The sequence below is a fragment of the Lissotriton helveticus genome, chromosome 3_1, assembly GCF_964261635.1.
Source record: "Lissotriton helveticus chromosome 3_1, aLisHel1.1, whole genome shotgun sequence".
NCBI lineage: Eukaryota > Metazoa > Chordata > Amphibia > Caudata > Salamandridae > Lissotriton > Lissotriton helveticus.
In genome coordinates this window covers 1012610088-1012635091 of record NC_136061.1, presented here as the reverse complement: position 1 = coordinate 1012635091, position 25004 = coordinate 1012610088, and the positions used below count along the sequence as shown (strand labels likewise).

General features: G+C 51.3%; 1 protein-coding gene across 1 annotated transcript in view; it reads right to left on the bottom strand.

Annotated features, from left to right (window-relative positions):
- Positions 1 to 25004, bottom strand: part of LNPK (lunapark, ER junction formation factor) — a 691124-nt gene that overhangs the window by 271073 nt on the left and 395047 nt on the right. Inside the window, exons 7-8 of the mRNA XM_078681527.1 lie at positions 12768 to 12851; positions 12635 to 12686 (exon numbers count right to left, since the gene is read on the bottom strand). Of these exons, the coding sequence (XP_078537653.1) occupies positions 12635 to 12686; positions 12768 to 12851 (136 nt within the window). The remainder of the gene's footprint in view (positions 1 to 12634; positions 12687 to 12767; positions 12852 to 25004) is intronic.

Below are 25004 nucleotides of genomic sequence, written 5' to 3'. Positions count from 1 at the left end.
ACGGTACCCAGCTCTACCATCAAATCAGCGGGACCTCGATGGGTTCGACATTTGCTCCCAGCCTGGCGTGTATTTATATGGCTACTTTTGAGGAGTGTATTATTAACTCTGTTAATAACCCTTTCAGTGACAACCTGACTATGTGGCGAAGGTATATAGACGATATCTTTATACTATGGAGAGGCACCCGCATGCAATGTGAAGCTTTTTGTACTTGGATCAATTCACAGAATCCTTTTCTTAAGTTCACCAGCACCATATCAGACACGGTCATTCCCTTCCTAGACTTACTCATCAGTCTTGGACAAGATGGGCTGAAGACTACCTTATACCGTAAGGAAACGGACAGGAACAGCCTCCTTCTCTACGGGAGTCATCACCCACGGGCCCTAAGGGACAATTTACCTTTCGGGCAGTTCCTGCGAGTCCGCAGGAATTGCACTGATAAGGCTGACTTCAATCATGAAGCTGCAACTCTGCAACACAAATTACAGGATAGGGGGTACCCGACACGGCTGCTGCGGGATTCTCGCAAACGAGCTGGTAACAACCACCGAGAGGCCCTTTTGGAGTCTAGTCCGAGAGAGACGGATGATGTGATCACTTGCGTGACTTGTTTCACAAAACATTCAAGTCACATCAAGAAAATCATTAACAGAAATTGGCACATTCTGAACTCAAGCGATCTTGACATTCCACCGCCTCGCTTTGCCTTCAAACGCACGGCTAACCTAAAAGACTCTCTAATACATACACGCCCTAAGAAACAAAACAGTACCAATCAAACCACACTGTGGGGTCATCCGCCAGTGACAGGACACTTCCCATGTGGTGGGTGCGTTGTGTGCTCCCAAACAAGCACCATCAAGGAGATCACACTCTCAGAGACTTTCAAGTGGCAATTGCGTAAACATACGAATTGCAATAGCACCAAGTGCATTTACCTTATCACTTGCCCCTGCAATAAACATTATCTGGGGATGACCATGAGACCGGTCAAACTCCGTATCATGGAACACAAGAGCAATATTAGATGCCTGAAAACCCACACAAGGCTCTATGAGCACTACACCCAACATGGCCATCAGGCAGATAACATAAAATGGGTAGTCTTGGAATCCCATCCCCACATTTCACAACAAGCCTTGTTCAGGATTGAACAAAGATGGGTACATCGCCTACGCCTTGATACTGTTGGTCTGAATGATTGTGTGCCATGGTCGCTAGTGTCACGTTGATACCTTGGGATATGTCTAGCTTGGGACACACCCTCCGTGCCCACGACACCACCTACTGACGTCCTGACCATCATACTACTACACACATGATTCCACTTCCAACTCTCTGTACTTGGCCCGATGTCCCCTACCCACGTTGTAACCTTTACCACCCATCCATACCACTGCACATGGGTTTTCCCACCTGTACCATTGTCGTACTAACCAAATACCTAATTGGACGGACCTTGACTGCGTGTGTCTTCTGACCCCCTAAACATGACCACCACGCAGCAGTGTCTATGTCCCACTGCGCAGGCGAGTAACTGACTGCATTCACCCTGCGACTATCGCGCAAATCATTAAATTTATTCTAACATTCGAATTGCGCTTTACTTTCCTGTACCTTGCGGGAGACTCTCCGGCCAAAACATCACACCCATCAGTTATATACTCCCTCTCAGTATTCGACACCATGGCCTGGTCGAATATGACATTCCCTTACGACTCGAAATAGGCCCAACTGGATATTTCAGGCACCTATTTTTCACCACCAAGATGGCCGCCTACCGGCGCCACTATCCTCCCTCCCGCCCCGCTCCAGTTGCCGGGCAAGCTGACTCTCTGACGCATGCGCGTAGTACCGCTGAGGCCCCGCCCCCACGCGGACTCGGCGAGACTCGGGCTACTAATACCGCTCTTGAGCCCAGTGCGGTTACCAGCTGCTCTGTCCTGACCAGACGGTGGGGGTAGGTGTTAGCGGCTCCGACCGCACGCTTTCCGGGTAAGTGGCTCGTTTGACTGTCTCGGGGCGCTTTGCCCCCTTTTGTGGACCGTGGGTGGTATCGCACATGCCTTGGGAGTGTAACCTACACGCCCATGTTTCTGCTCACGCCTCCAGCCTCCAACCGAGCACGGCTTTGTCTCCGGTGGCCGGGATGACGGTGTGGCCCGTCGGTTCAGTGAGTCCTGACCTCTAGCGCCCGTTGGGTGTGCTGGGTCGCCTCTCGCTGTTTCATGGTCCGCGCCCAACTCTTGACCGCCGGTGTATCTGGCCGGCTTAACTGGATGGGTTAGGCTCCAGGAGTTAAACTTACGGCCGTTCGGGTGCATGTCCTCCGCATGAGCCCTGCCTCCTGGCGAGCCTCAACACCCATGATGCTACTTTCATTATGGGTTTAACACAGATGACGGGTTGTCATCAACACTGTCTTGCTCCCTCCCTAGGTTCCTGACCTTACGTGCAGGTCCCACTGGAGCAGACTGCGGGGCATCTCTCGATCTCCCCTAGGGTAAGAGCTCTCATTATGTGCCCCCCTTGGATATGAATTTTATGGTCCCGCAGCCACTCATTTTGTATCTTCCCTTTGTTTTGTGCATGACATATTACTGTGCGCCCCACTAAGCAGACGCAGCTTGATGTCAATGCAACCATTGTTCTAAACCAATGGATTTAACTCAAACCCCCCCCTTTTTTCCTTGTAAATACGAGTATGTCCTTTGATGTGTGTCGTGTGAGTTTGCTAGACAAACAGTTTACTGTCACGGTGTTCTGTTATGTTTTATCCCTCTAGGTCACTCATACCGAGCAGGATTTCCTTGCCTGCGCCTTTATGACCTTTTGGCATAAGGTTGTATGACTACAGTTTTTTACTTTCACAATTTATTATTGTTTTCACTGTGTAGTACGTCCCACCCTGGGTCCTGATGAAATGCCGCGTAGGCATGAAACATGTTGACCACACCAGGGGGTTGTAGATATCTTGCCCAACATAGACCAGTAGCAACTATCTCCCCTCCCACCTTTTTACCAAGGGCGCCAGCCACTCTAATAAATTCTTTTGTGGACTGACCCACCTTTTTTATCTTCACCTCACCTCCTACGACTACACCCCTTTTTCTTCCCCACACACCCGCATGCACCATATGGCAGGGATTAAAGATCTCCGTTAAAGAGCCCCCTTGAGGGTGCCCGCTGAACATTGCAGCGCCAGTTCAGCGAGGAGCAAACCCATATGATGAAGCATGACATCTAGCTTGCTAGGTGTGTGAGGGTTTTAGTCCCAACAAGGGAATTTCCCCCTTCTTTGGCTTTTCTCTTTCTCTCTGTACACACTACATATTGACATACTCTACCTCCTCTTTACCCAATCTGGGGAACTTTGTACTTTACATTGTGGCTAATCTTTTGGACGTGTACACTGGACCCCTTTAAATATTGTCCGCCCTGGTTCCCCCTCTTTGTTATATACTTTGCACGGGATTTTTCCCGTGGAACCCTCTCTAGGCTACCTCCAGTATACTTATCACTGTGAGGACCACGTAGGGACCCGTTGTCATTTTTGACTTTTCGGGTTGGTCCTCAAAGCTCACACTTATTTGCCCAGACGTACCTACCTACCATGGAGGACGTCCCTGGGTTGAGCTTTGACGAAGACACCATTGCAGAAGCATTGAGACAGGCCCCCCCACTCTTTGCGGTGGGTGGAGCCTCTTCCTCCAACACAACCAATAATGATGATTGGACTAACTTAACATCTTTAAAAAAAGAGTGGCTACGGATCACTGTCCACGGACAAATGATGACCGAGTACCTTAGAGCAAACATCGCTCCTCAAGGACTATTGGTTAACATTCTACCCAGGCTCTTTTTAGAGGATGGGCAATTCAAGATCGATTGGTGCCACATATCATGGAAGTGCACCAAAGATTTGTTATTCCTGATAGTTAAAACTGCCAAAAGATTGGCTGATGCCCTGCAGGTTAAAATAACAGCAATGGAGTTAGCTATCAGAGGTACGCTGACCAAAACACCTTTCACCACAAAACTAGCAGAAATAAACCAAGAGATTGAAGACAGTCATGACTTCTTGCTCAAACAGAAGATGACTAAGCTCCAGAAAGAGGTGGATAGATTTGACAAAGAAAAAGTCTATCCCTACCTCAAAACTGGATATTCCAATAAAAAATCTACTTATTCATCTGATGAGAACTCAGACACTGGCAGCCGGAGGGGTTCGTCCGGCAGTGACTCCAGCGGAGGTTACCCTGCCAAGAGTAACCGTAACCACGGCCGTGGCAATTGGAACCAGGGCTATCAAAACGTACCACAGTTTCATGGTCCTCCCCCACAAATGATGCCCCCTTGGCAATATCCTTTCTATCCCCAGGCCGCACCTCAATTCTTCCCCATGAACCCTCCTTTTTTAGGCAGAGGCTGGGGCAGAGGAAGAGGGCGAAACAGAGGAGGAACGCAGAAAGGAGTACAGTGGCAGGACCAGCAAACCACAACCCCCTCAGTGGAGACACGGAGCACGACCAGGGGAAGGAAAGCCTAATTGTGAACCTTTCTGAAAGGTCACTCACCTCCATTGAAAGCGGGGTGCTAGAGAAGGGGTTAGGCTTCGTACCGACACCTATCCCGGACAGTTTCACAGAAATGTGTGAATTAAAACAACTGTTCAGAAAAGTCCGCTTACGAGCATTCTTCCATGACAGACCCAGCATGGAAAGTACTGACACGGGTTTACGCAAACCATCAACCTTCACCCCTAATGAAAGCATGGTTCCACCTGAGGTTCTGGCATTTGAGAAGGCTGTCTTGAAAGGTCTCGAAACAATGCCGGTTACTAATAACTATAACAATCTGAGCAAAGTTGAGAGACAGGCAATACAAGATTTAGCAAATGACACCTCCATTGTTATTAAACAGGCGGACAAGGGTGGGGCCACTGTAATCCAAAACAGTGTCGATTACGACACAGAGTGCAGACGCCAGTTGTCCAATACAACCCACTATAGACCTCTGAGAACAGATCCTACTAAAAGATTGAGTACATCCATCTCGAGCTTAGTCTTGGAAGGAGAAACCAATGGGTGGATAACCAAGAACGAGGCTGAGTTCTTGATAACCACTGACCCCATCACCCCTTACTTCTACACCCTTCCCAAGATTCACAAGGGGCAGAGTCCAGTCCCGGGCAGACCTATTGTCTCAGGGATTGGCTCTCTCCTAGAACCACTGTCCAAGTTTTGCGACTCCTTTTTGCAACCAGTGGTGAGAAAGATACCATCATTTCTCCAGGATACTAGGGATGTACTCCGTCTATTAAATAACATCAATGGGAGGGAGGGAGTGGACCTCCTCGTGACATTGGACGTTGAAGCGTTGTATACCAACATCCCTCAACAAGCTACACTGGACGCAGTCGAATCTACCTTACTTCAGGAGGAGTGGTTCTCGCCCACGCCTGTACATTTCATAATGGCATGTGCTACTATAGCATTGACCGAGAACTTCTTCCAGTACGGTACCCAGCTCTACCATCAAATCAGCGGGACCTCGATGGGTTCGACATTTGCTCCCAGCCTGGCGTGTATTTATATGGCTACTTTTGAGGAGTGTATTATTAACTCTGTTAATAACCCTTTCAGTGACAACCTGACTATGTGGCGAAGGTATATAGACGATATCTTTATACTATGGAGAGGCACCCGCATGCAATGTGAAGCTTTTTGTACTTGGATCAATTCACAGAATCCTTTTCTTAAGTTCACCAGCACCATATCAGACACGGTCATTCCCTTCCTAGACTTACTCATCAGTCTTGGACAAGATGGGCTGAAGACTACCTTATACCGTAAGGAAACGGACAGGAACAGCCTCCTTCTCTACGGGAGTCATCACCCACGGGCCCTAAGGGACAATTTACCTTTCGGGCAGTTCCTGCGAGTCCGCAGGAATTGCACTGATAAGGCTGACTTCAATCATGAAGCTGCAACTCTGCAACACAAATTACAGGATAGGGGGTACCCGACACGGCTGCTGCGGGATTCTCGCAAACGAGCTGGTAACAACCACCGAGAGGCCCTTTTGGAGTCTAGTCCGAGAGAGACGGATGATGTGATCACTTGCGTGACTTGTTTCACAAAACATTCAAGTCACATCAAGAAAATCATTAACAGAAATTGGCACATTCTGAACTCAAGCGATCTTGACATTCCACCGCCTCGCTTTGCCTTCAAACGCACGGCTAACCTAAAAGACTCTCTAATACATACACGCCCTAAGAAACAAAACAGTACCAATCAAACCACACTGTGGGGTCATCCGCCAGTGACAGGACACTTCCCATGTGGTGGGTGCGTTGTGTGCTCCCAAACAAGCACCATCAAGGAGATCACACTCTCAGAGACTTTCAAGTGGCAATTGCGTAAACATACGAATTGCAATAGCACCAAGTGCATTTACCTTATCACTTGCCCCTGCAATAAACATTATCTGGGGATGACCATGAGACCGGTCAAACTCCGTATCATGGAACACAAGAGCAATATTAGATGCCTGAAAACCCACACAAGGCTCTATGAGCACTACACCCAACATGGCCATCAGGCAGATAACATAAAATGGGTAGTCTTGGAATCCCATCCCCACATTTCACAACAAGCCTTGTTCAGGATTGAACAAAGATGGGTACATCGCCTACGCCTTGATACTGTTGGTCTGAATGATTGTGTGCCATGGTCGCTAGTGTCACGTTGATACCTTGGGATATGTCTAGCTTGGGACACACCCTCCGTGCCCACGACACCACCTACTGACGTCCTGACCATCATACTACTACACACATGATTCCACTTCCAACTCTCTGTACTTGGCCCGATGTCCCCTACCCACGTTGTAACCTTTACCACCCATCCATACCACTGCACATGGGTTTTCCCACCTGTACCATTGTCGTACTAACCAAATACCTAATTGGACGGACCTTGACTGCGTGTGTCTTCTGACCCCCTAAACATGACCACCACGCAGCAGTGTCTATGTCCCACTGCGCAGGCGAGTAACTGACTGCATTCACCCTGCGACTATCGCGCAAATCATTAAATTTATTCTAACATTCGAATTGCGCTTTACTTTCCTGTACCTTGCGGGAGACTCTCCGGCCAAAACATCACACCCATCAGTTATATACTCCCTCTCAGTATTCGACACCATGGCCTGGTCGAATATGACATTCCCTTACGACTCGAAATAGGCCCAACTGGATATTTCAGGCACCTATTTTTCACCACCAAGATGGCCGCCTACCGGCGCCACTATCCTCCCTCCCGCCCCGCTCCAGTTGCCGGGCAAGCTGACTCTCTGACGCATGCGCGTAGTACCGCTGAGGCCCCGCCCCCACGCGGACTCGGCGAGACTCGGGCTACTAATACCGCTCTTGAGCCCAGTGCGGTTACCAGCTGCTCTGTCCTGACCAGACGGTGGGGGTAGGTGTTAGCGGCTCCGACCGCACGCTTTCCGGGTAAGTGGCTCGTTTGACTGTCTCGGGGCGCTTTGCCCCCTTTTGTGGACCGTGGGTGGTATCGCACATGCCTTGGGAGTATAACCTACACGCCCATGTTTCTGCTCACGCCTCCAGCCTCCAACCGAGCACGGCTTTGTCTCCGGTGGCCGGGATGACGGTGTGGCCCGTCGGTTCAGTGAGTCCTGACCTCTAGCGCCCGTTGGGTGTGCTGGGTCGCCTCTCGCTGTTTCATGGTCCGCGCCCAACTCTTGACCGCCGGTGTATCTGGCCGGCTTAACTGGATGGGTTAGGCTCCAGGAGTTAAACTTACGGCCGTTCGGGTGCATGTCCTCCGCATGAGCCCTGCCTCCTGGCGAGCCTCAACACCCATGATGCTACTTTCATTATGGGTTTAACACAGATGACGGGTTGTCATCAACACTGTCTTGCTCCCTCCCTAGGTTCCTGACCTTACGTGCAGGTCCCACTGGAGCAGACTGCGGGGCATCTCTCGATCTCCCCTAGGGTAAGAGCTCTCATTATGTGCCCCCCTTGGATATGAATTTTATGGTCCCGCAGCCACTCATTTTGTATCTTCCCTTTGTTTTGTGCATGACATATTACTGTGCGCCCCACTAAGCAGACGCAGCTTGATGTCAATGCAACCATTGTTCTAAACCAATGGATTTAACTCAAACCCCCCCCTTTTTTCCTTGTAAATACGAGTATGTCCTTTGATGTGTGTCGTGTGAGTTTGCTAGACAAACAGTTTACTGTCACGGTGTTCTGTTATGTTTTATCCCTCTAGGTCACTCATACCGAGCAGGATTTCCTTGCCTGCGCCTTTATGACCTTTTGGCATAAGGTTGTATGACTACAGTTTTTTACTTTCACAATTTATTATTGTTTTCACTGTGTAGTACGTCCCACCCTGGGTCCTGATGAAATGCCGCGTAGGCATGAAACATGTTGACCACACCAGGGGGTTGTAGATATCTTGCCCAACATAGACCAGTAGCAACTATCTCCCCTCCCACCTTTTTACCAAGGGCGCCAGCCACTCTAATAAATTCTTTTGTGGACTGACCCACCTTTTTTATCTTCACCTCACCTCCTACGACTACACCCCTTTTTCTTCCCCACACACCCGCATGCACCATATGGCAGGGATTAAAGATCTCCGTTAAAGAGCCCCCTTGAGGGTGCCCGCTGAACATTGCAGCGCCAGTTCAGCGAGGAGCAAACCCATATGATGAAGCATGACATCTAGCTTGCTAGGTGTGTGAGGGTTTTAGTCCCAACAAGGGAATTTCCCCCTTCTTTGGCTTTTCTCTTTCTCTCTGTACACACTACATATTGACATACTCTACCTCCTCTTTACCCAATCTGGGGAACTTTGTACTTTACATTGTGGCTAATCTTTTGGACGTGTACACTGGACCCCTTTAAATATTGTCCGCCCTGGTTCCCCCTCTTTGTTATATAAAGTCAACTAGTTGACAGAAAAAAAAACCTTACTTTGCTTTGTGGTATATACAACAAGGACTAGGGATGAAGGAGACAACACGGCAAAGGAAAGGGATTTCCGGAACGCGATCCTCGTTCTGGCTCCGGAAATGTGCCAAATTGTGGCACAACGATGTGGATAGAGTCCAGAATATCGCGGAAGTAGGTCGCGTAATTTGTGCGCGTCACCGCGCGCTTCTCGATACTGTTTGCAGCAAGGTCTCTATTACCCGTAATCTCAATGCCCGATGAGGGAGCTGGAGCCCCAACACTCCCCCTTGATTCCTGGACAGGGCAATGAGCGGATTACTCAACAGTGCACCAGGGACACACTAAACGAAACGCTGGACCACAGGGAGGGAAGGAGGGATAAACACGAACGCTGGATCAAGAAGCCTGGAACAGAGAAGGATAGGGTAAGGTGCCCACGAGCCCGTGAACACCGCTTCACACAATCCACAGAAGAGCCAATCACCCAGGACCTGGAACCAACATAAAAAAGATACCAAGCACAGCGGCAGGGGCGGGACTGACTTAAATCCCCTTTTTAGGTACGTCATGTGATGGAAATAACATGGTCATAGAAAGTGGACAGGCCACAAATCCTAACAAAAGGATAGCATAATCCTCGCCTCCAGGTCCTTTATAGAATTGAAACTTTCCGTTTCGATAGCTAGGCCATTTTTCTTTCATCTCTATTTCTAGGTACCATTATCCCCCCAAAAAACCTACATTGGTTCAAACTCTTGAGTAGACCCCAATTCTAAGTATCAGTATCACAATTTGAAACCAGTTTATGGGTCAAGAGCATTACAATTAAGTTGAGTAGATTATTTAAGTCACTAGACCTGCGGCAGCATTTTTATGATATTTTGAGGCCTGCCCAAGGCTCAACGCCTACACAGCACTTCTCACCAACATCTGTTTCTACTAAATTAATATCTATGCCGACAACATCAAGCTCATATTTTCTCTTGCACATACTCAAACAACCAGACCAACCTTACCTCATGCATATCCAGAATCGTTAGCTGGATGAAGACCAACTGTCTGAAACTCAACTCAGACAAAACAGAAGTAGTTCTCATTGATAAGAACACTGCCCTATATAACTATACCTGGTGGCCAGTGGACCACAGACCGACATACTGCTTGACCAATCAAGCCAAAAAACCTGAGCCTAGTGGTGGACAACAAATTCTGGATGACAGGCTTCATCAATGCAGTTGCCTCATCCTATCACCTACACTCGAAAGATTCTCAGAAACATTTTGAAATGGCTACCAATTGACGTATGCAAACCAACCATGCAAGCCCTTATCACCAGCTAACTGGAAAATGACAAGGCACTCTGTCGATCTCACCGCCCAATTGTCTTGGAGGCTTCAAGTAATACAAAACCCAGGAGCTAGATGCACACTCAAGCTCCCACATCACCCTGCACTTCAAAAAGCTCCTCACCCACACAAACATACAAAGCCTTACACAACCTTGACTCCACTTACCTCAACATATGTGTCAATTTCCACACCCTGATCAGAAACTTCTGACTGGTGGATCTCTTGCATACTCACATCCCCCTTCACATCAGCAGAGCCTGGCGATGCATTCCCGCACCTCATACCTGGAACAACATCCCCCTGCACATCAGAGTCACCTCCTCAGTCCTTGAATTCCACAGGCAACTGAATACATGGCTCTTTACCTAGGCCTCAGACTCTGCCAGCTCAGTCCCCTTCTCATCTGGTGCATGTATGTTCTCCCAGGTGAGACGTGCGCTCTACAAATACTATTAACAGAATCTGACCCGTCCTCACTGACTGAAATGGAGTACTCTTCTATGAAATGGCTATGTGCAGGAAGAAATCTCGACAAGCTATCAAACTCTTGATATTGTTTCCTTGGTGCCTGTCCAGACAAAGGACTCAGATGAAGTCCTGTTCCTGAATTGAGACAATTCTATTCTTTACCCTGTGGCCCGTACTCTTATATGAGGGCAAGCTTGCATTAGCCGAAGGTGTAGAACGCCTTCTCTCATGCCTCGTCACAATACCCCTTTAGCCCCCTCAGCCTCACCAACCAGTGCACCTAGAAAAGGCCAGTCCCTGCACTGCAGTTGGCTACATGATCATCTACACACAGGGACATAGTCAGAGAGCCCAGTTTAGGCTATGACCAACTATATAATGCAGAAGCATCTTAATACCAGGCAGGGTAGTAGCTGAGCGGACTTCTCATCATACCAAGTGGGTAACTTTAATTACCATAGCAAACAAACGATTAGGCCATATTTGACACCTTCAGCTAGTGTGGAGCTTGTTGTTTTAGCCAGCATCACTAAACACCCCCTCAAAAAAACAAATGTAAGGTGATGTCACTTGCCTGATAAAGGGCCACATGACAGCTAAACAGATTTAACGTCTTCATTCAAATACTTTGTAATTTACTCGTGGCTGGAACAGCAGACCATAAAAGGAAGCAACAGGAAATTCTTTATACACCCTTTACATTTGTTGCAAGCTAGAGGAACTATGGGGGAAAAATCAGAGCGTATGTTTCCCTCTGGTATTCTTTGAATACATAGACCTTTATCAGTAGGAAAGAGAATTGCCATAAAACGTCTGGATTATAAATATGTGCCAAGTCTATGCAGCACTAATATGATTGGCAATTGTGCTTGCACATCTTTTCTTATTTGCAAACACTTCATTTGTATTTTCAAATATAAAGTGAAATTAACAAAGGAAAGTGTTCCTCTTACACACAAAATCCACCAATGATTTGAATAAGTACTCAATGAAAATTAATTATTTTGTAAAGAGCTCAAGTTGACTCATATGGCATGAATCATGTTTTCCCTTTGAACTCTGGTACTTTTAATTTTCCTTTTGCCATTTTCAATGCAGGGCGCCAAATGCCAGAATGTAATGTAGGAACATGAACTATACAGGACTGAACAACAAGGGGGTCACTGTATAATGACGTAGTGATATATATCTTGGACACATTAGGGCATGTGATAATTTTTCTTCCTTGGCATTTATGGTTATTTGTGTTTTTATGTTTGGATCACAGCATTAGTTGTTTTAGGCTTCCAAAATGCATGCGGTCACTGAAACTGAAGCAATGCAAGGTCTTGTGGGTAGGGCACTGTGCTCATCATATCCCTTGGATGGTGAGGACCATTCTTCAGGAAGATCTAGCTGGCGGTGGAGTGTTGTAGCAATACCTCGGTTATGGGGCACAGATTATTAGGCCCGGGTGGAATTAATAATTCAGCTGGCGGAATCTGGTGATTTTGGTATTTCCGCGTTTCTAAACAGTGCGGGGAGAGGCACCTTTAGGATTAGAAATCACTGCAGATTAAAGTTGACATTTCAGTTATAAAGACGAGTTCACTGTGATAACGACCTGCTATAAAAGAACTATTGGAAAGCCTGTTCTTCTGCATTCAGTAGATGGAAAGTGATGTGCTTTAAAAATTAACACAAAAATTCATTCGAAACTGCTTTTCCGGAAAGATGCATTGATCAGGCATGTACAGAAAAATCAACTAAGTAACTTGGGCACACGAAGGGCTATCCTTAAATTACATTACAAAAAAGCTTGTTCAAGACATACCTTGTCCAGGCCTGGGAGTTGGAGATGTCCCTCCTGGCGGCTGTTCAAGTTCCTGGCAAATAAAGGTATATTAAACATACAGAATAAAAACTTTACTGTTTTAACATTCTAAATAAACATATCACACACTTACCTTTGCTTTCTTGGAATCAGGATCGAACCTTTCAAGTATTAGTTTTGCTGTTTTATAGGTTTCCTTTTCCATCACTTCTTCAAGCTACAAGAAATAATGTATCACATCAATGCAAGAACAGCTTGCATTTATAATTGCACAGGATAGCAGCCGACAAATTGCAAAGTTATCAAATGTCAGAGGCCTCCCACCCAATGAAATACAAAATCAAGCCATTTAAATTGCTTCTAATTTGTGCTGTACAAACTGTACTAAACAGCTTCGATGCTTTGAAAAGGCAAACATTTGCTAATTGTTTACATATAATGAGGAGTATAATTACATGCTCCAACTTAATAATGGAATGTGCAAAAATCTATCAGCTATCATTATTGAAAGTTATTAGACATGACAGCAAACGACAAGCAATTCGGCAGATTAATATCCTCCTAGAACTTAATGCTATTAATTTAAAGAAGCTTGTTAGCCAAGTGCTTTTGCGAAATCAAGCCTGTGCCAATTAACTGCTGTCAGCATCGATTTCAGATTATTTATTAGCAGATGTAACTGGTTTGCAGCAAATACCAAGAACATTAACGAAATAGGATACTCTCTATCAGAATTGCTCTCAAAAGGCCAGATCTCGATTACAAAAATGAACACGTAAAAAATAAAAACAATGTGCTTACTGCACAGTTTAGACATCATAATTGAAACACTTATTTGCAACATTTGATTTACAATGCGACCAATATTTGGCTTTAATTGGAACAGCAGTTGTTAAAGCACTCCTTGCAAATTTCTAAAACACAAAACAAAAAATACTACAAAAAAAACGATACAACAAAGGGTTGACTTGGCAATCAATCAAGTCAGAGTAAAAAAGTAAAAACATGATAATAAATCACCTTTCAACTAGCAATTTTAAGAGTCAACCGATTCTGGCTAATAGGGAATGAGGTGTACATAATTCGGTTGATTCTTATATCGCATGCTCAAACATTAACTGATAGTAAAAACCACAAGGTTGCTACACAATTTAACAAAGAATGCTGCTGTAAAATGTTTATGATTTAACAATGACGCATCTTGTGTACTAGGTGGGTAGGCGTATAATACATCTACTGGGTAGTAATTACTGAACATACTTTCATTATTACATTTGAGTAAATGTCAAAGGAAAGGGCGGTTTGAAACAACCAATCCTCAAGCAGTGTTAGGAAGAAAAAAATAAATCTACAGCATTCCATAAATTGGGGGTCAAAGTGTGACAGAATAAATAGGGTGGAGTCATGAAGTGAAGGCCATCAAGTCCTGTTTTTTTTTTTTTTAATTGGACCCTAAACAAATTGGTAACATGGACAAATGTGATATCAAATCTGTTCTAGCTTATTTGGTCACGTGCAGATGCACTTCAAATATATTGCGGGGTTTAGGCACCTGCTACAGAGATAATAGGTTATCAAGCAAGTTCCAGGGTATTATAATTCTGGTGGTTAAGGTACCGAAGGAAAGACCTGTATGCAGTTCAGTCACGTTGGACTCTCCATAAAATAGCATACAGAGTTAAGGCACCTATGGCAAAGAGCTATGTTTAACATGCAGATTTGAATTTTATGTGGATTACTGAGAGGGTTTCAGAGAACTATTTATAGCCTGCAGGCCACAAGATTCACCTATAGAATAGAGTGAGTTGTGAACCAGCATCAAAGAGCTGCATACATACTACAAGGTATATGTTTAGAACTTTGCTTTTTTTGTGCCACTGCTTCACTATTATAAATTGTTAGACAGGGTTCCTTTGGTAGTAATGAATACTTATTACTACATGCAATATAATTGGCTATTAGTGTAGATACCTATATAGGCAAATACACCACATTCTTACAGAGAATGAATAGACCTTACATACGCGTATTGGAAATGTCAAGAAGATTGAAACTCACTCACAGCCATGAAAAGGCAATGGGTGAAAATCAGTCTTCATGGAATTATAATGATAGAATATCTGAGGGTCAATACCTCTCCCAATGGACTAGTGATGACAAAAGCAACGCATCTTTCTTGAAGAGACTACATTTAACAAGCATTGGCATACCCAATAGGTCTCGCCTTTGTGACCTTATAAGAAGTGTTTAGTTATCCAGCACAATATCCTTGGTGCTACAACATCAACTGTTGCATGGCTAAACATTTATAAGGTCTCAAAGGCGAAACCTATTGCCTATGCCAATGCTTGTTCTGAGTGAGTGGCTCGTGCAGGTATGCCACTAAGGTAGAGATGCTGCAAGTGCTTTTACAGGAACCCCTGTGACATTGCGCCTCTTCAAAATGTATCTTGGGTCTGTTGTAATACTTCTAGCCCCTATTCCAGTCTTCTCGCACCCAATGTATCCTTAAATGTCCCCATGTACAGCCGGGGTTGACACTCCTATTACCCCTGCCCTCCAGTGACACCTTACCCGTCACGGGTGGTGGAGGCAAACGTGGCGTGGTGGTGGAGATAGACGTGGTGGACATGGTGGTGGACGTGGTGGAGGTTGTGGTAGACGTGGTGGACATGGTGGACGTGGTGGAGGTTGTGGTAGACGTGGTGGAGGTTGTGGTAGACGTGGTGGACATGGTGGACGTGGTGGAGGTTGTGGTAGACGTGGTGGACGTGGTGGACGTGGTGGAGGTTGTGGTGGACATGGTGGACGTGGTGGACGTGGTGGAGGTTGTGGTGGACGTGGTGGACGTGGTGGTGGGTGTGGTAGTGGTGGTGGGTGTGGTGGAGGTGGACATGGTGGAGGTGGTGGAGATGGACATCGTGGTGGTGGTGGACATCGTGGAGGGGGTGGGGGTGGTGGACGTGGTGGGGGTGGTGGACGTGGTGGGGTGGTGGACGTGGTGGACGTGGTGGACGTGGTGGACGTGGTGGACGTGGTGGACGTGGTGGACGTGGTGGACGTGGTGGGGTGGTGGACGTGGTGGGGGTGGTGGACGTGGTGGACGTGGTGGGGTGGTGGACGTGGTGGGGGTGGTGGACGTGGTGGGGGTGGTGGACGTGGTGGGGGTGGTGGACGTGGTGGGGGTGGTGGACGTGGTGGGGGTGGTGGACGTGGTGGGGGTGGTGGACGTGGTGGGGGTGGTGGACGTGGTGGGGGTGGTGGACGTGGTGGGGGTGGTGGACGTGGTGGGGGTGGTGGACGTGGTGGGGGTGGTGGACGTGGTGGGGGTGGTGGACGTGGTGGGGGTGGTGGACGTGGTGGGGGTGGTGGACGTGGTGGGGGTGGTGGACGTGGTGGGGGTGGTGGACGTGGTGGGGGTGGTGGACGTGGTGGGGGTGGTGGACGTGGTGGGGGTGGTGGTGGTCATGGTCGTCATGGTGGAGGTGGTCGTGGTGGAGGTGGTCGTGGAGGAGGTGGAGGTGGTCGTGGTGGAGGTGGTCGTGGTCGTGGTGGTCGTGGTGGGTGTGGTAATGGTGGTGTAAGTGGTGAATGTTGTGGACGTGGTGGTAGTGGGTGTGGTAATGGTGGTGGACGTGGTGGTAGTGGAGGTGGACAACGTGGTGGTGGACGACGTGGTGGTGGTGGACGACGTGGTGGTGGTGGACGACGACGTGGTGGTGGTGGACGACGACGTGGTGGTGGTGGACGACGACGTGGTGGTGGTGGACGACGACGTGGTGGACGACGACGTGGTGGTGGTGGACGACGACGTGGTGGTGGTGGACGACGACGACGTGGTGGTGGACGACGACGACGTGGTGGTGGTGGTGGACGACGACGTGGTGGTGGTGGTGGACGACGACGTGGTGGTGGTGGTGGTGGTGGACGACGACGTGGTGGTGGTTGACGACGACGTGGTGGTGGTGGACGACGTGGTGGTGGTGGACGACGTGGTGGTGGTGGACGACGTGGTGGTGGTGGACGACGTGGTGGTGGTGGACGACGTGGTGGTGGTGGACGACGTGGTGGTGGTGGACGACGACGTGGTGGTGGACGACGACGTGGGGGTGGTGGACGACGTGGGGGTGGTGGACGACGTGGGGGTGGTGGACGACGTGGGGGTGGTGGACGACGTGGGGGTGGTGGACGACGTGGGGGTGGTGGACGACGTGGGGGTGGTGGTGGTGGACGACGTGGGGGTGGTGGTGGTGGACGACGTGGGGGTGGTGGTGGTGGACGACGTGGGGGTGGTGGTGGTGGACGACGTGGGGGTGGTGGTGGTGGACGACGTGGGGGTGGTGGTGGACGACGTGGGGGTGGTGGTGGTGGACGACGTGGGGGTGGGGGTGGTGGACGACGTGGGGGTGGTGGTGGTGGACGACGTGGGGGTGGTGGTGGTGGACGACGTGGGGGTGGTGGTGGTGGACGACGTGGGGGTGGTGGTGGTGGACGACGTGGGGGTGGTGGTGGTGGACGACGTGGGGGTGGTGGTGGTGGACGACGTGGGGGTGGTGGTGGTGGACGACGTGGGGGTGGTGGTGGTGGACGACGTGGGGGTGGTGGTGGTGGACGACGTGGGGGTGGTGGACGACGTGGGGGTGGTGGTGGTGGACGACGTGGGGGTGGTGGTGGTGGACGACGTGGGGGTGGTGGTGGTGGACGATGTGGGGGTGGTGGTGGTGGACGATGTGGGGGTGGTGGTGGTGGACGATGTGGGGGTGGTGGTGGTGGACGACGTGGGGGTGGTGGTGGACGACGTGGTGGTGGTGGTGGTGGACGACGTGGTGGTGGTGGTGGACGACGTGGTGGTGGTGGTGGTGGACGACGTGGTGGTGGTGGTGGTGGACGACGTGGTGGTGGTGGACGACGTGGTGGTGGTGGTGGTGGTGGACGACGTGGTGGTGGTGGACGACGTGGTGGTGGACGACGTGGTGGTGGACGACGTGGTGGTGGACGACGTGGTGGTGGTGGTGGACGACGTGGTAGTGGTGGTGGTGGTGGTGGACGATGTGGTGGTGGACGACGTGGTGGTGGACGACGTGGTGGTGGACGACGTGGTGGTGGACGACGTGGTGGTGGTGGTGGTGGACGTTGTGGTGGTGGTGGACGACGTGGTGGTGGACGACGTGGTGGTGGTGGTGGTGGTGGTGGACGACGTGGTGGTGGTGGACGACGTGGTGGTGGTGGACGACGTGGTGGTGGTGGTGGACGACGTGGTGGTGGTGGTGGACGACGTGGTGGTGGACGACGTGGTGGTGGACGACGTGGTGGTGGTGGTGGACGACGTGGTGGTGGTGGTGGACGACGTGGTGGTGGACGACGTGGTGGTGGTGGTGGTGGACGACGTGGTGGTGGACGACGTGGTGGACGACGTGGTGGTGGTGGACGTGGTGGTGGACGACGTGGTGGTGGACGACGTGGTGGTGGTGGACGACGTGGTGGTGGTGGTGGACGACGTGGTGGTGGTGGTGGACGACGTGGTGGTGGACGACGTGGTGGTGGTGGTGGACGACGTGGTGGTGGTGGTGGTGGACGACGTGGTGGTGGTGGTGGTGGACGACGTGGTGGTGGTGGTGGACGACGTGGTGGTGGACGACGTGGTGGTGGTGGTGGACGACGTGGTGGTGGTGGTGGACGACGTGGTGGTGGACGACGTGGTGGTGGTGGTGGACGACGTGGTGGTGGTGGTGGTGGACGACGTGGTGGTGGTGGTGGTGGACGACGTGGTGGTGGTGGACGACGTGGTGGTGGTGGTGGTGGACGACGTGGTGGTGGTGGTGGTGGACGACGTGGTGGTGGACGACGTGGTGGTGGTGGTGGTGGTGGACGACGTGGTGGTGGTGGTGGACGACGTGGTGGTGGTGGTGGTGGACGACGTGGTGGTGGTGGACGACGTGGTGGTGGTGGACGACGTGGTGGTGGTGGACGACGTGGTGGTGGTGGACGACGTGGTGGTGGACGACGTGGTGGTGGTGGACGACGTGGTGGTGGTGGACGACGTGGTGGTGGTGGACGACGTGGTGGTGGTGGTGGACGACGTGGTGGTGGTGGACGACGTGGTGGTGGTGGTGGTGGACGACGTGGTGGTGGTGGTGGTGGACGACGTGGTGGTGGTGGTGGTGGACGACGTGGTGGTGGTGGTGGTGGATGACGTGGTGGTGGTGGTGGTGGACGACGTGGTGGTGGTGGTGGACGACGTGGTGGTGGTGGTGGTGGACGACGTGGTGGTGGTGGTGGTGGACGACGTGGTGGTGGTGGTGGACGACGTGGTGGTGGTGGTGGTGGACGACGTGGTGGTGGTGGTGGACGACGTGGTGGTGGTGGTGGACGACGTGGTGGTGGTGGTGGACGACGTGGTGGTGGTGGTGGACGACGTGGTGGTGGTGGTGGACGACGTGGTGGTGGTGGTGGACGACGTGGTGGTGGTGGTGGACGACGTGGTGGTGGACGACGTGGTGGTGGTGGACGACGTGGTGGTGGTGGTGGACGACGTGGTGGTGGTGGTGGACGACGTGGTGGTGGACGACGTGGTGGTGGTGGTGGACGACGTGGTGGTGGTGGTGGACGACGTGGTGGTGGTGGTGGACGACGTGGTGGTGGTGGTGGTGGACGACGTGGTGGTGGTGGTGGTGGACGACGTGGTGGTGGACGACGTGGTGGTGGTGGTGGACGACGTGGTGGTGGTGGTGGACGACGTGGTGGTGGTGGTGGACGACGTGGTGGTGGTGGTGGACGACGTGGTGGTGGTGGTGGACGACGTGGTGGTGGTGGTGGACGACGTGGTGGTGGTGGTGGACGACGTGGTGGTGGTGGTGGACGACGTGGTGGTGGACGACGTGGTGGTGGTGGTGGACGGCGTGGTGGTGGTGGTGGACGACGTGGTGGTGGTGGACGACGTGGTGGTGGTGGACGACGTGGTGGTGGTGGTGGTGGACGACGTGGTGGTGGTGGTGGTGGACGACGTGGTGGTGGTGGTGGTGGACGACGTGGTGGTGGTGGTGGACGACATGGTGGTGGTGGTGGTGGACGACGTGGTGGTGGTGGTGGTGGACGACGTGGTGGTGGTGGACGACGTGGTGGTGGTGGTGGTGGACGACGTGGTGGTGGTGGTGGTGGTGGACGACGTGGTGGTGGTGGTGGTGGTGGACGACGTGGTGGTGGTGGTGGTGGTGGACGACGTGGTGGTGGACGACGTGGTGGTGGACGACGTGGTGGTGGACGACGTGGTGGTGGACGACGTGGTGGTGGACGACGTGGTGGTGGACGACGTGGTGGTGGACGACGTGGTGGTGGACGACGTGGTGGTGGACGACGTGGTGGTGGTGGTGGACGACGTGGTGGTGGACGACGTGGTGGTGGTGGTGGACGACGTGGTGGTGGTGGTGGACGACGTGGTGGTGGTGGTGGACGACGTGGTGGTGGTGGTGGACGACGTGGTGGTGGTGGTGGTGGACGACGTGGTGGTGGTGGTGGTGGACGACGTGGTGGTGGTGGTGGTGGACGACGTGGTGGTGGTGGTGGTGGACGACGTGGTGGTGGACGACGTGGTGGTGGTGGTCGACGTGGTGGTGGTGGACGACGTGGTGGTGGTGGACGACGTGGTGGTGGTGGGCGACGTGGTGGTGGTGGACGACGTGGTGGTGGTGGTGGACGACGTGGTGGTGGTGGTGGACGACGTGGTGGTGGACGACGTGGTGGTGGTGGTGGTGGTGGACGACGTGGTGGTGGTGGACGACGTGGTGGACGACGTGGTGGTGGTGGACGACGTGGTGGACGACGTGGTGGTGGTGGACGACGTGGTGGTGGTGGACGACGTGGTGGTGGTGGACGACGTGGTGGTGGTGGTGGACGACGTGGTGGTGGTGGTGGACGACGTGGTGGTGGTGGTGGACGACGTGGTGGTGGTGGACGACGTGGTGGTGGTGGACGACGTGGTGGTGGTGGACGACGTGGTGGTGGTGGACGACGTGGTGGTGGTGGACGACGTGGTGGTGGTGGACGACGTGGTGGTGGTGGACGACGTGGTGGTGGTGGACGACGTGGTGGTGGTGGACGACGTGGTGGTGGTGGATGACGTGGTGGTGGTGGATGACGTGGTGGTGGTGGATGACGTGGTGGTGGTGGACGACGTGGTGGTGGTGGACGACGTGGTGGTGGTGGTGGACGACGTGGTGGTGGTGGACGACGTGGTGGTGGTGGTGGACGACGTGGTGGTGGTGGTGGACGACGTGGTGGTGGACGACGTGGTGGTGGTGGACGACGTGGTGGTGGTGGACCTCGTGGTGGTGGTGGTGGTGGACCTCGTGGTGGTGGTGGACGACGTAGTGGACAACGTGGTGGTGGACGACGTGGTGGTGGTGGTGGACGATGTGGTGGTGGACGACGTGGTGGTGGTGGACGTCGTGGTGGTGGTGGACGTGGTGGTGGTGGTGGTGGTGGACGTCGTGGTGGTGGTGGTGGTGGACGTCGTGGTGGTGGTGGTGGTGGACGTCGTGGTGGTGGTGGTGGACGACGTGGTGGTGGTGATGGACGACGTGGTGGTGGTGATGGACGTCGTGGTGGTGGTGGTGGACGACGTGGTGGTGGTGGTGGACGACGTGGTGGTGGTGGTGGACGACGTGGTGGTGGTGGTGGACGACGTGGTGGTGGACGACGTGGTGGTGGTGGTGGACGACGTGGTGGTGGTGGTGGACGACGTGGTGGTGGTGGACCTCGTGGTGATGGTGGTGGACGACAAGGTGGTGGTGGACGACGTGGTTGTGGTGGACGACGTGGTTGTGGTGGACGACGTGGTGGTGGTGGACGACGTGGTGGTGGTGGACGACGTGGTGGTGGTGGTGGACGACGTGGTGGTGGTGGACGACGTGGTGGTGGTGGTGGACGACGTGGTGGTGGTGGACGACGTGGTGGTGGTGGACGACGTGGTGGTGGTGGACCTCGTGGTGGTGGTGGTGGTGGACCTCGTGGTGGTGGTGGACGACGTAGTGGACAACGTGGTGGTGGACGACGTGGTGGTGGTGGTGGACGATGTGGTGGTGGACGACGTGGTGGTGGTGGACGTCGTGGTGGTGGTGGACGTGGTGGTGGTGGTGGACGTCGTGGTGGTGGTGGTGGTGGACGTCGTGGTGGTGGTGGACGACGTGGTGGTGGTGGTGGTGGACGACGTGGTGGTGGTGGTGGACAACGTGGTGGTGGTGGTGGACAACGTGGTGGTGGTGGTGGACAACGTGGTGGTGGACGACGTGGTGGACAACGTGGTGGTGGTGGTGGTGGACGACGTGGTGGTGGTGGTGGTGGACGACGTGGTGGTGGTGGTGGTGGACGACGTGGTGGTGGACCTCGTGGTGGTGGTGGTGGACCTCGTGGTGGTGGACCTCGTGGTGGTGGTGGACCTCGTGGTGGTGGTGGACCTCGTGGTGGTGGTGGACCTCGTGGTGGTGGTGGTGGACCTCGTGGTGGTGGTGGTGGACCTGGTGGTGGTGGACCTCGTGGTGGTGGTGGACATGGTGGTGGACATGGTGGTAGTGGTGGACATGGTGGTGGTGGTGGTGGACGTGGTGGTGGTGGACGACTATTGGGTAGGAGGGTGCTGGCAGAATGCGGAAGGAGAGGAGGATCTGAAGGGGGCACATGGGAGAGCAGGAAGAGGCCGAATATTAGAAACAACAAGCAGTCTTTGCATGGTAACAGGGACCAGACACACACAGTGTTTTCTTTTGCTTAGACGATTGCATGTTTTGCATTGGGTTGTTATTCCACTTGTGCACGTTTGTCGTTTCCCTTGCGGGAACGAGCAGCGGCACTATCTGTTTTGAAAACGCGATCAAGATAACTAAAAACGGATGGCGCCGCTGCTCGCTCCCGCAAGGGAAACGCCAAACTTGCACGAGTTGCAATACCAACGAATGTAAAACATGCACACCTTTAGGCAAAAGTCCTGAGCGATAGCTAAAGGTCCCCCTAAGCAGCGCTTGCACGCAGCGTAGGCGAGACCTAAAAAGGAATGTCCGCAGGGGGCTTGGAAGTGTACTAGAAACTAGTTAAACCTAATCATGGATACTGCGAAACACCTAGCGGATGCCCAGTTGATTAGGATGCAGATAGCAGAAAGTGCCTTGAAAGCAGGCATAATGATATCAGCTTACAAAACGAGCACTACTTAATGAAACAAAAGAATGCCAAACTTGAAAGGAATATAAAAAATAAGGAGAAAATCTACCCTCATCTCTGACATGATTATCCAACCACCACAGGAAAAACATCAGTTGAGAATTAATCCTCAAGAAGAAGAAACTCTTCTTCTAACAGTAACTCCAGCACTGATAGTTGGGGCAGCAACAGTGGCAGAAGGAGTCCCCCAGCCCCCACGGTTGGTCATGGGTTGGCACCATTTCAGGTACCACCTTTCTGGTAATACCCCATGTCCCCACAGGGAACCCAAACAGCCCTCAACCATTTAACCCCACGTTTTTAAGCAGAGGAAGAGGACGAAGGGGAGGCAGAAAACTGGTCCAATGGCAGGAACCACTCCCAACAACCAATGCAAACCCAGAGCTAATCAGGAAAGAAATAACTAATAGTTCATCTTTCTCAGAGAATCCTCACAGATACAGAAACCAAATTCTTGAAGAAAGGCCTTGCTTTGTACCTACTCCCAAGCCTGGCAAGTTCCGGGATAACTGAGCTCCACAATTTCTTCTAAAAATATGTCTGATAGCTTTTTCCATGAAAAAATTAGAAGCAGTGAAATCTTTGGCTAACGACTGTGATAGTAATCAGGTCTACAACTGATTACGATACAGAATGTGCCCACCAATTGGCCAACAGGACTTACTACACCCCCATCTCTACTGATCGCCTGAGTACTGAGATTACCTCAATTGTATCCACGGCTGAGTCATTAGAGCGGATTAGGAAAAAAGAGACCAATTTCCTGGTTTTCAACAACAACAAAAAAACCACAACCAACACAGGACCCCTTACTTTTACTTTCTCCCTATAATTCATTAAGGGCTCCATCTGGTAGGCCTTTTGTATTGGGGATTGATTCCTTACTATAACCCAGTTCAAGGTTCCTTGAACATTTTTTCAACCTTTGGTAAAAAAACACTCCCTCATTTCACAGGACACCAGAGATGTCCCAATGCTCATGGAGGACACTAATGACACTTACCAAATTGACTTACTAGTCCCACTTGACGTTGAAGCATCCTTCAAGGTTCTACGTTAGAAGTGGTTGTGAATGCCTTACTGTCTGAAGAATGGACGTCACCTACCCCAGTAAGCTTTATTATGGAGTGTGCCACATTGTCATAATATTGAAACAAGTTTTCTGTGAGAGCCAATCAACTATCACCAAACCCAGGGGATTTCAATGGGAGTATGTTTGCCCCAAGACTAGAGATGCCATATTGGAACAACACACAAAGCACAAGAAGACATACTAACCTATGTAACTACATTCGCACTAACTCAAACACAATATAAAAAATCATCAAGACATTGGGGGATTTTACAGACAGGCAACTTGACAATACCACCACCTCGTTTTGCCTTCAAATACACCCCTAACATCAAAGACATGGTGGTACACACTAGCCTGTGCACGCCTTACAGAGCTAACTAAAGGATGCTTTGGTATTTACCCCCAGTGAGGGAACATTTCCCTTGTGGCTCATGTACTGTCAGTAGTTTTACTACCACTACTAAAGAAATAAAACTTACAAACATTTGCACCTGGGTTTAGAAGACAACTTCAACACAAAGAACAGCATATACATGGTGACATGTCCCTAGAAGATCTATTGGGACGACACTAGATCAATCAAAACATGCATCATGGAACACAAAAGCGAAATTTGTGGTCAAACAATAAGAACTAAGATGTGCACACACTTTATAACTCATGGACACTCTGCCAACAACATACGATGGACTGTATTCGAGGCAAAACTCCCGATGAATAAAGGTGCCCTTTTTAGAAGGGAAAAAACTGGATCTTCTGCCTAACACAAGAGCGAATTAAATGTGGAAATTACGTGGAGTGAAATGAACTACTGACCTGCTTTACACCTAGTTGTTTAATGCGCCGCAATCCGGACACATACCTCCACTTGCCATCTAGATTTAATTCCACCAGACCTTACTCTTGAGTATTACTCTCACCACCCAATGGTGGTCAGGTATTTTTAACTGATTCCAGCTTTAAATCTTTTTAATTCTGCGAGTGTTGTCGTATTAATCCTCCTGCTAATAAGCATTACAGGTTCTGCAGGTACTGTCTACCTCCAATAACGGGGCTTCAACCCCTTGTGTAGTTTTAGTTTAA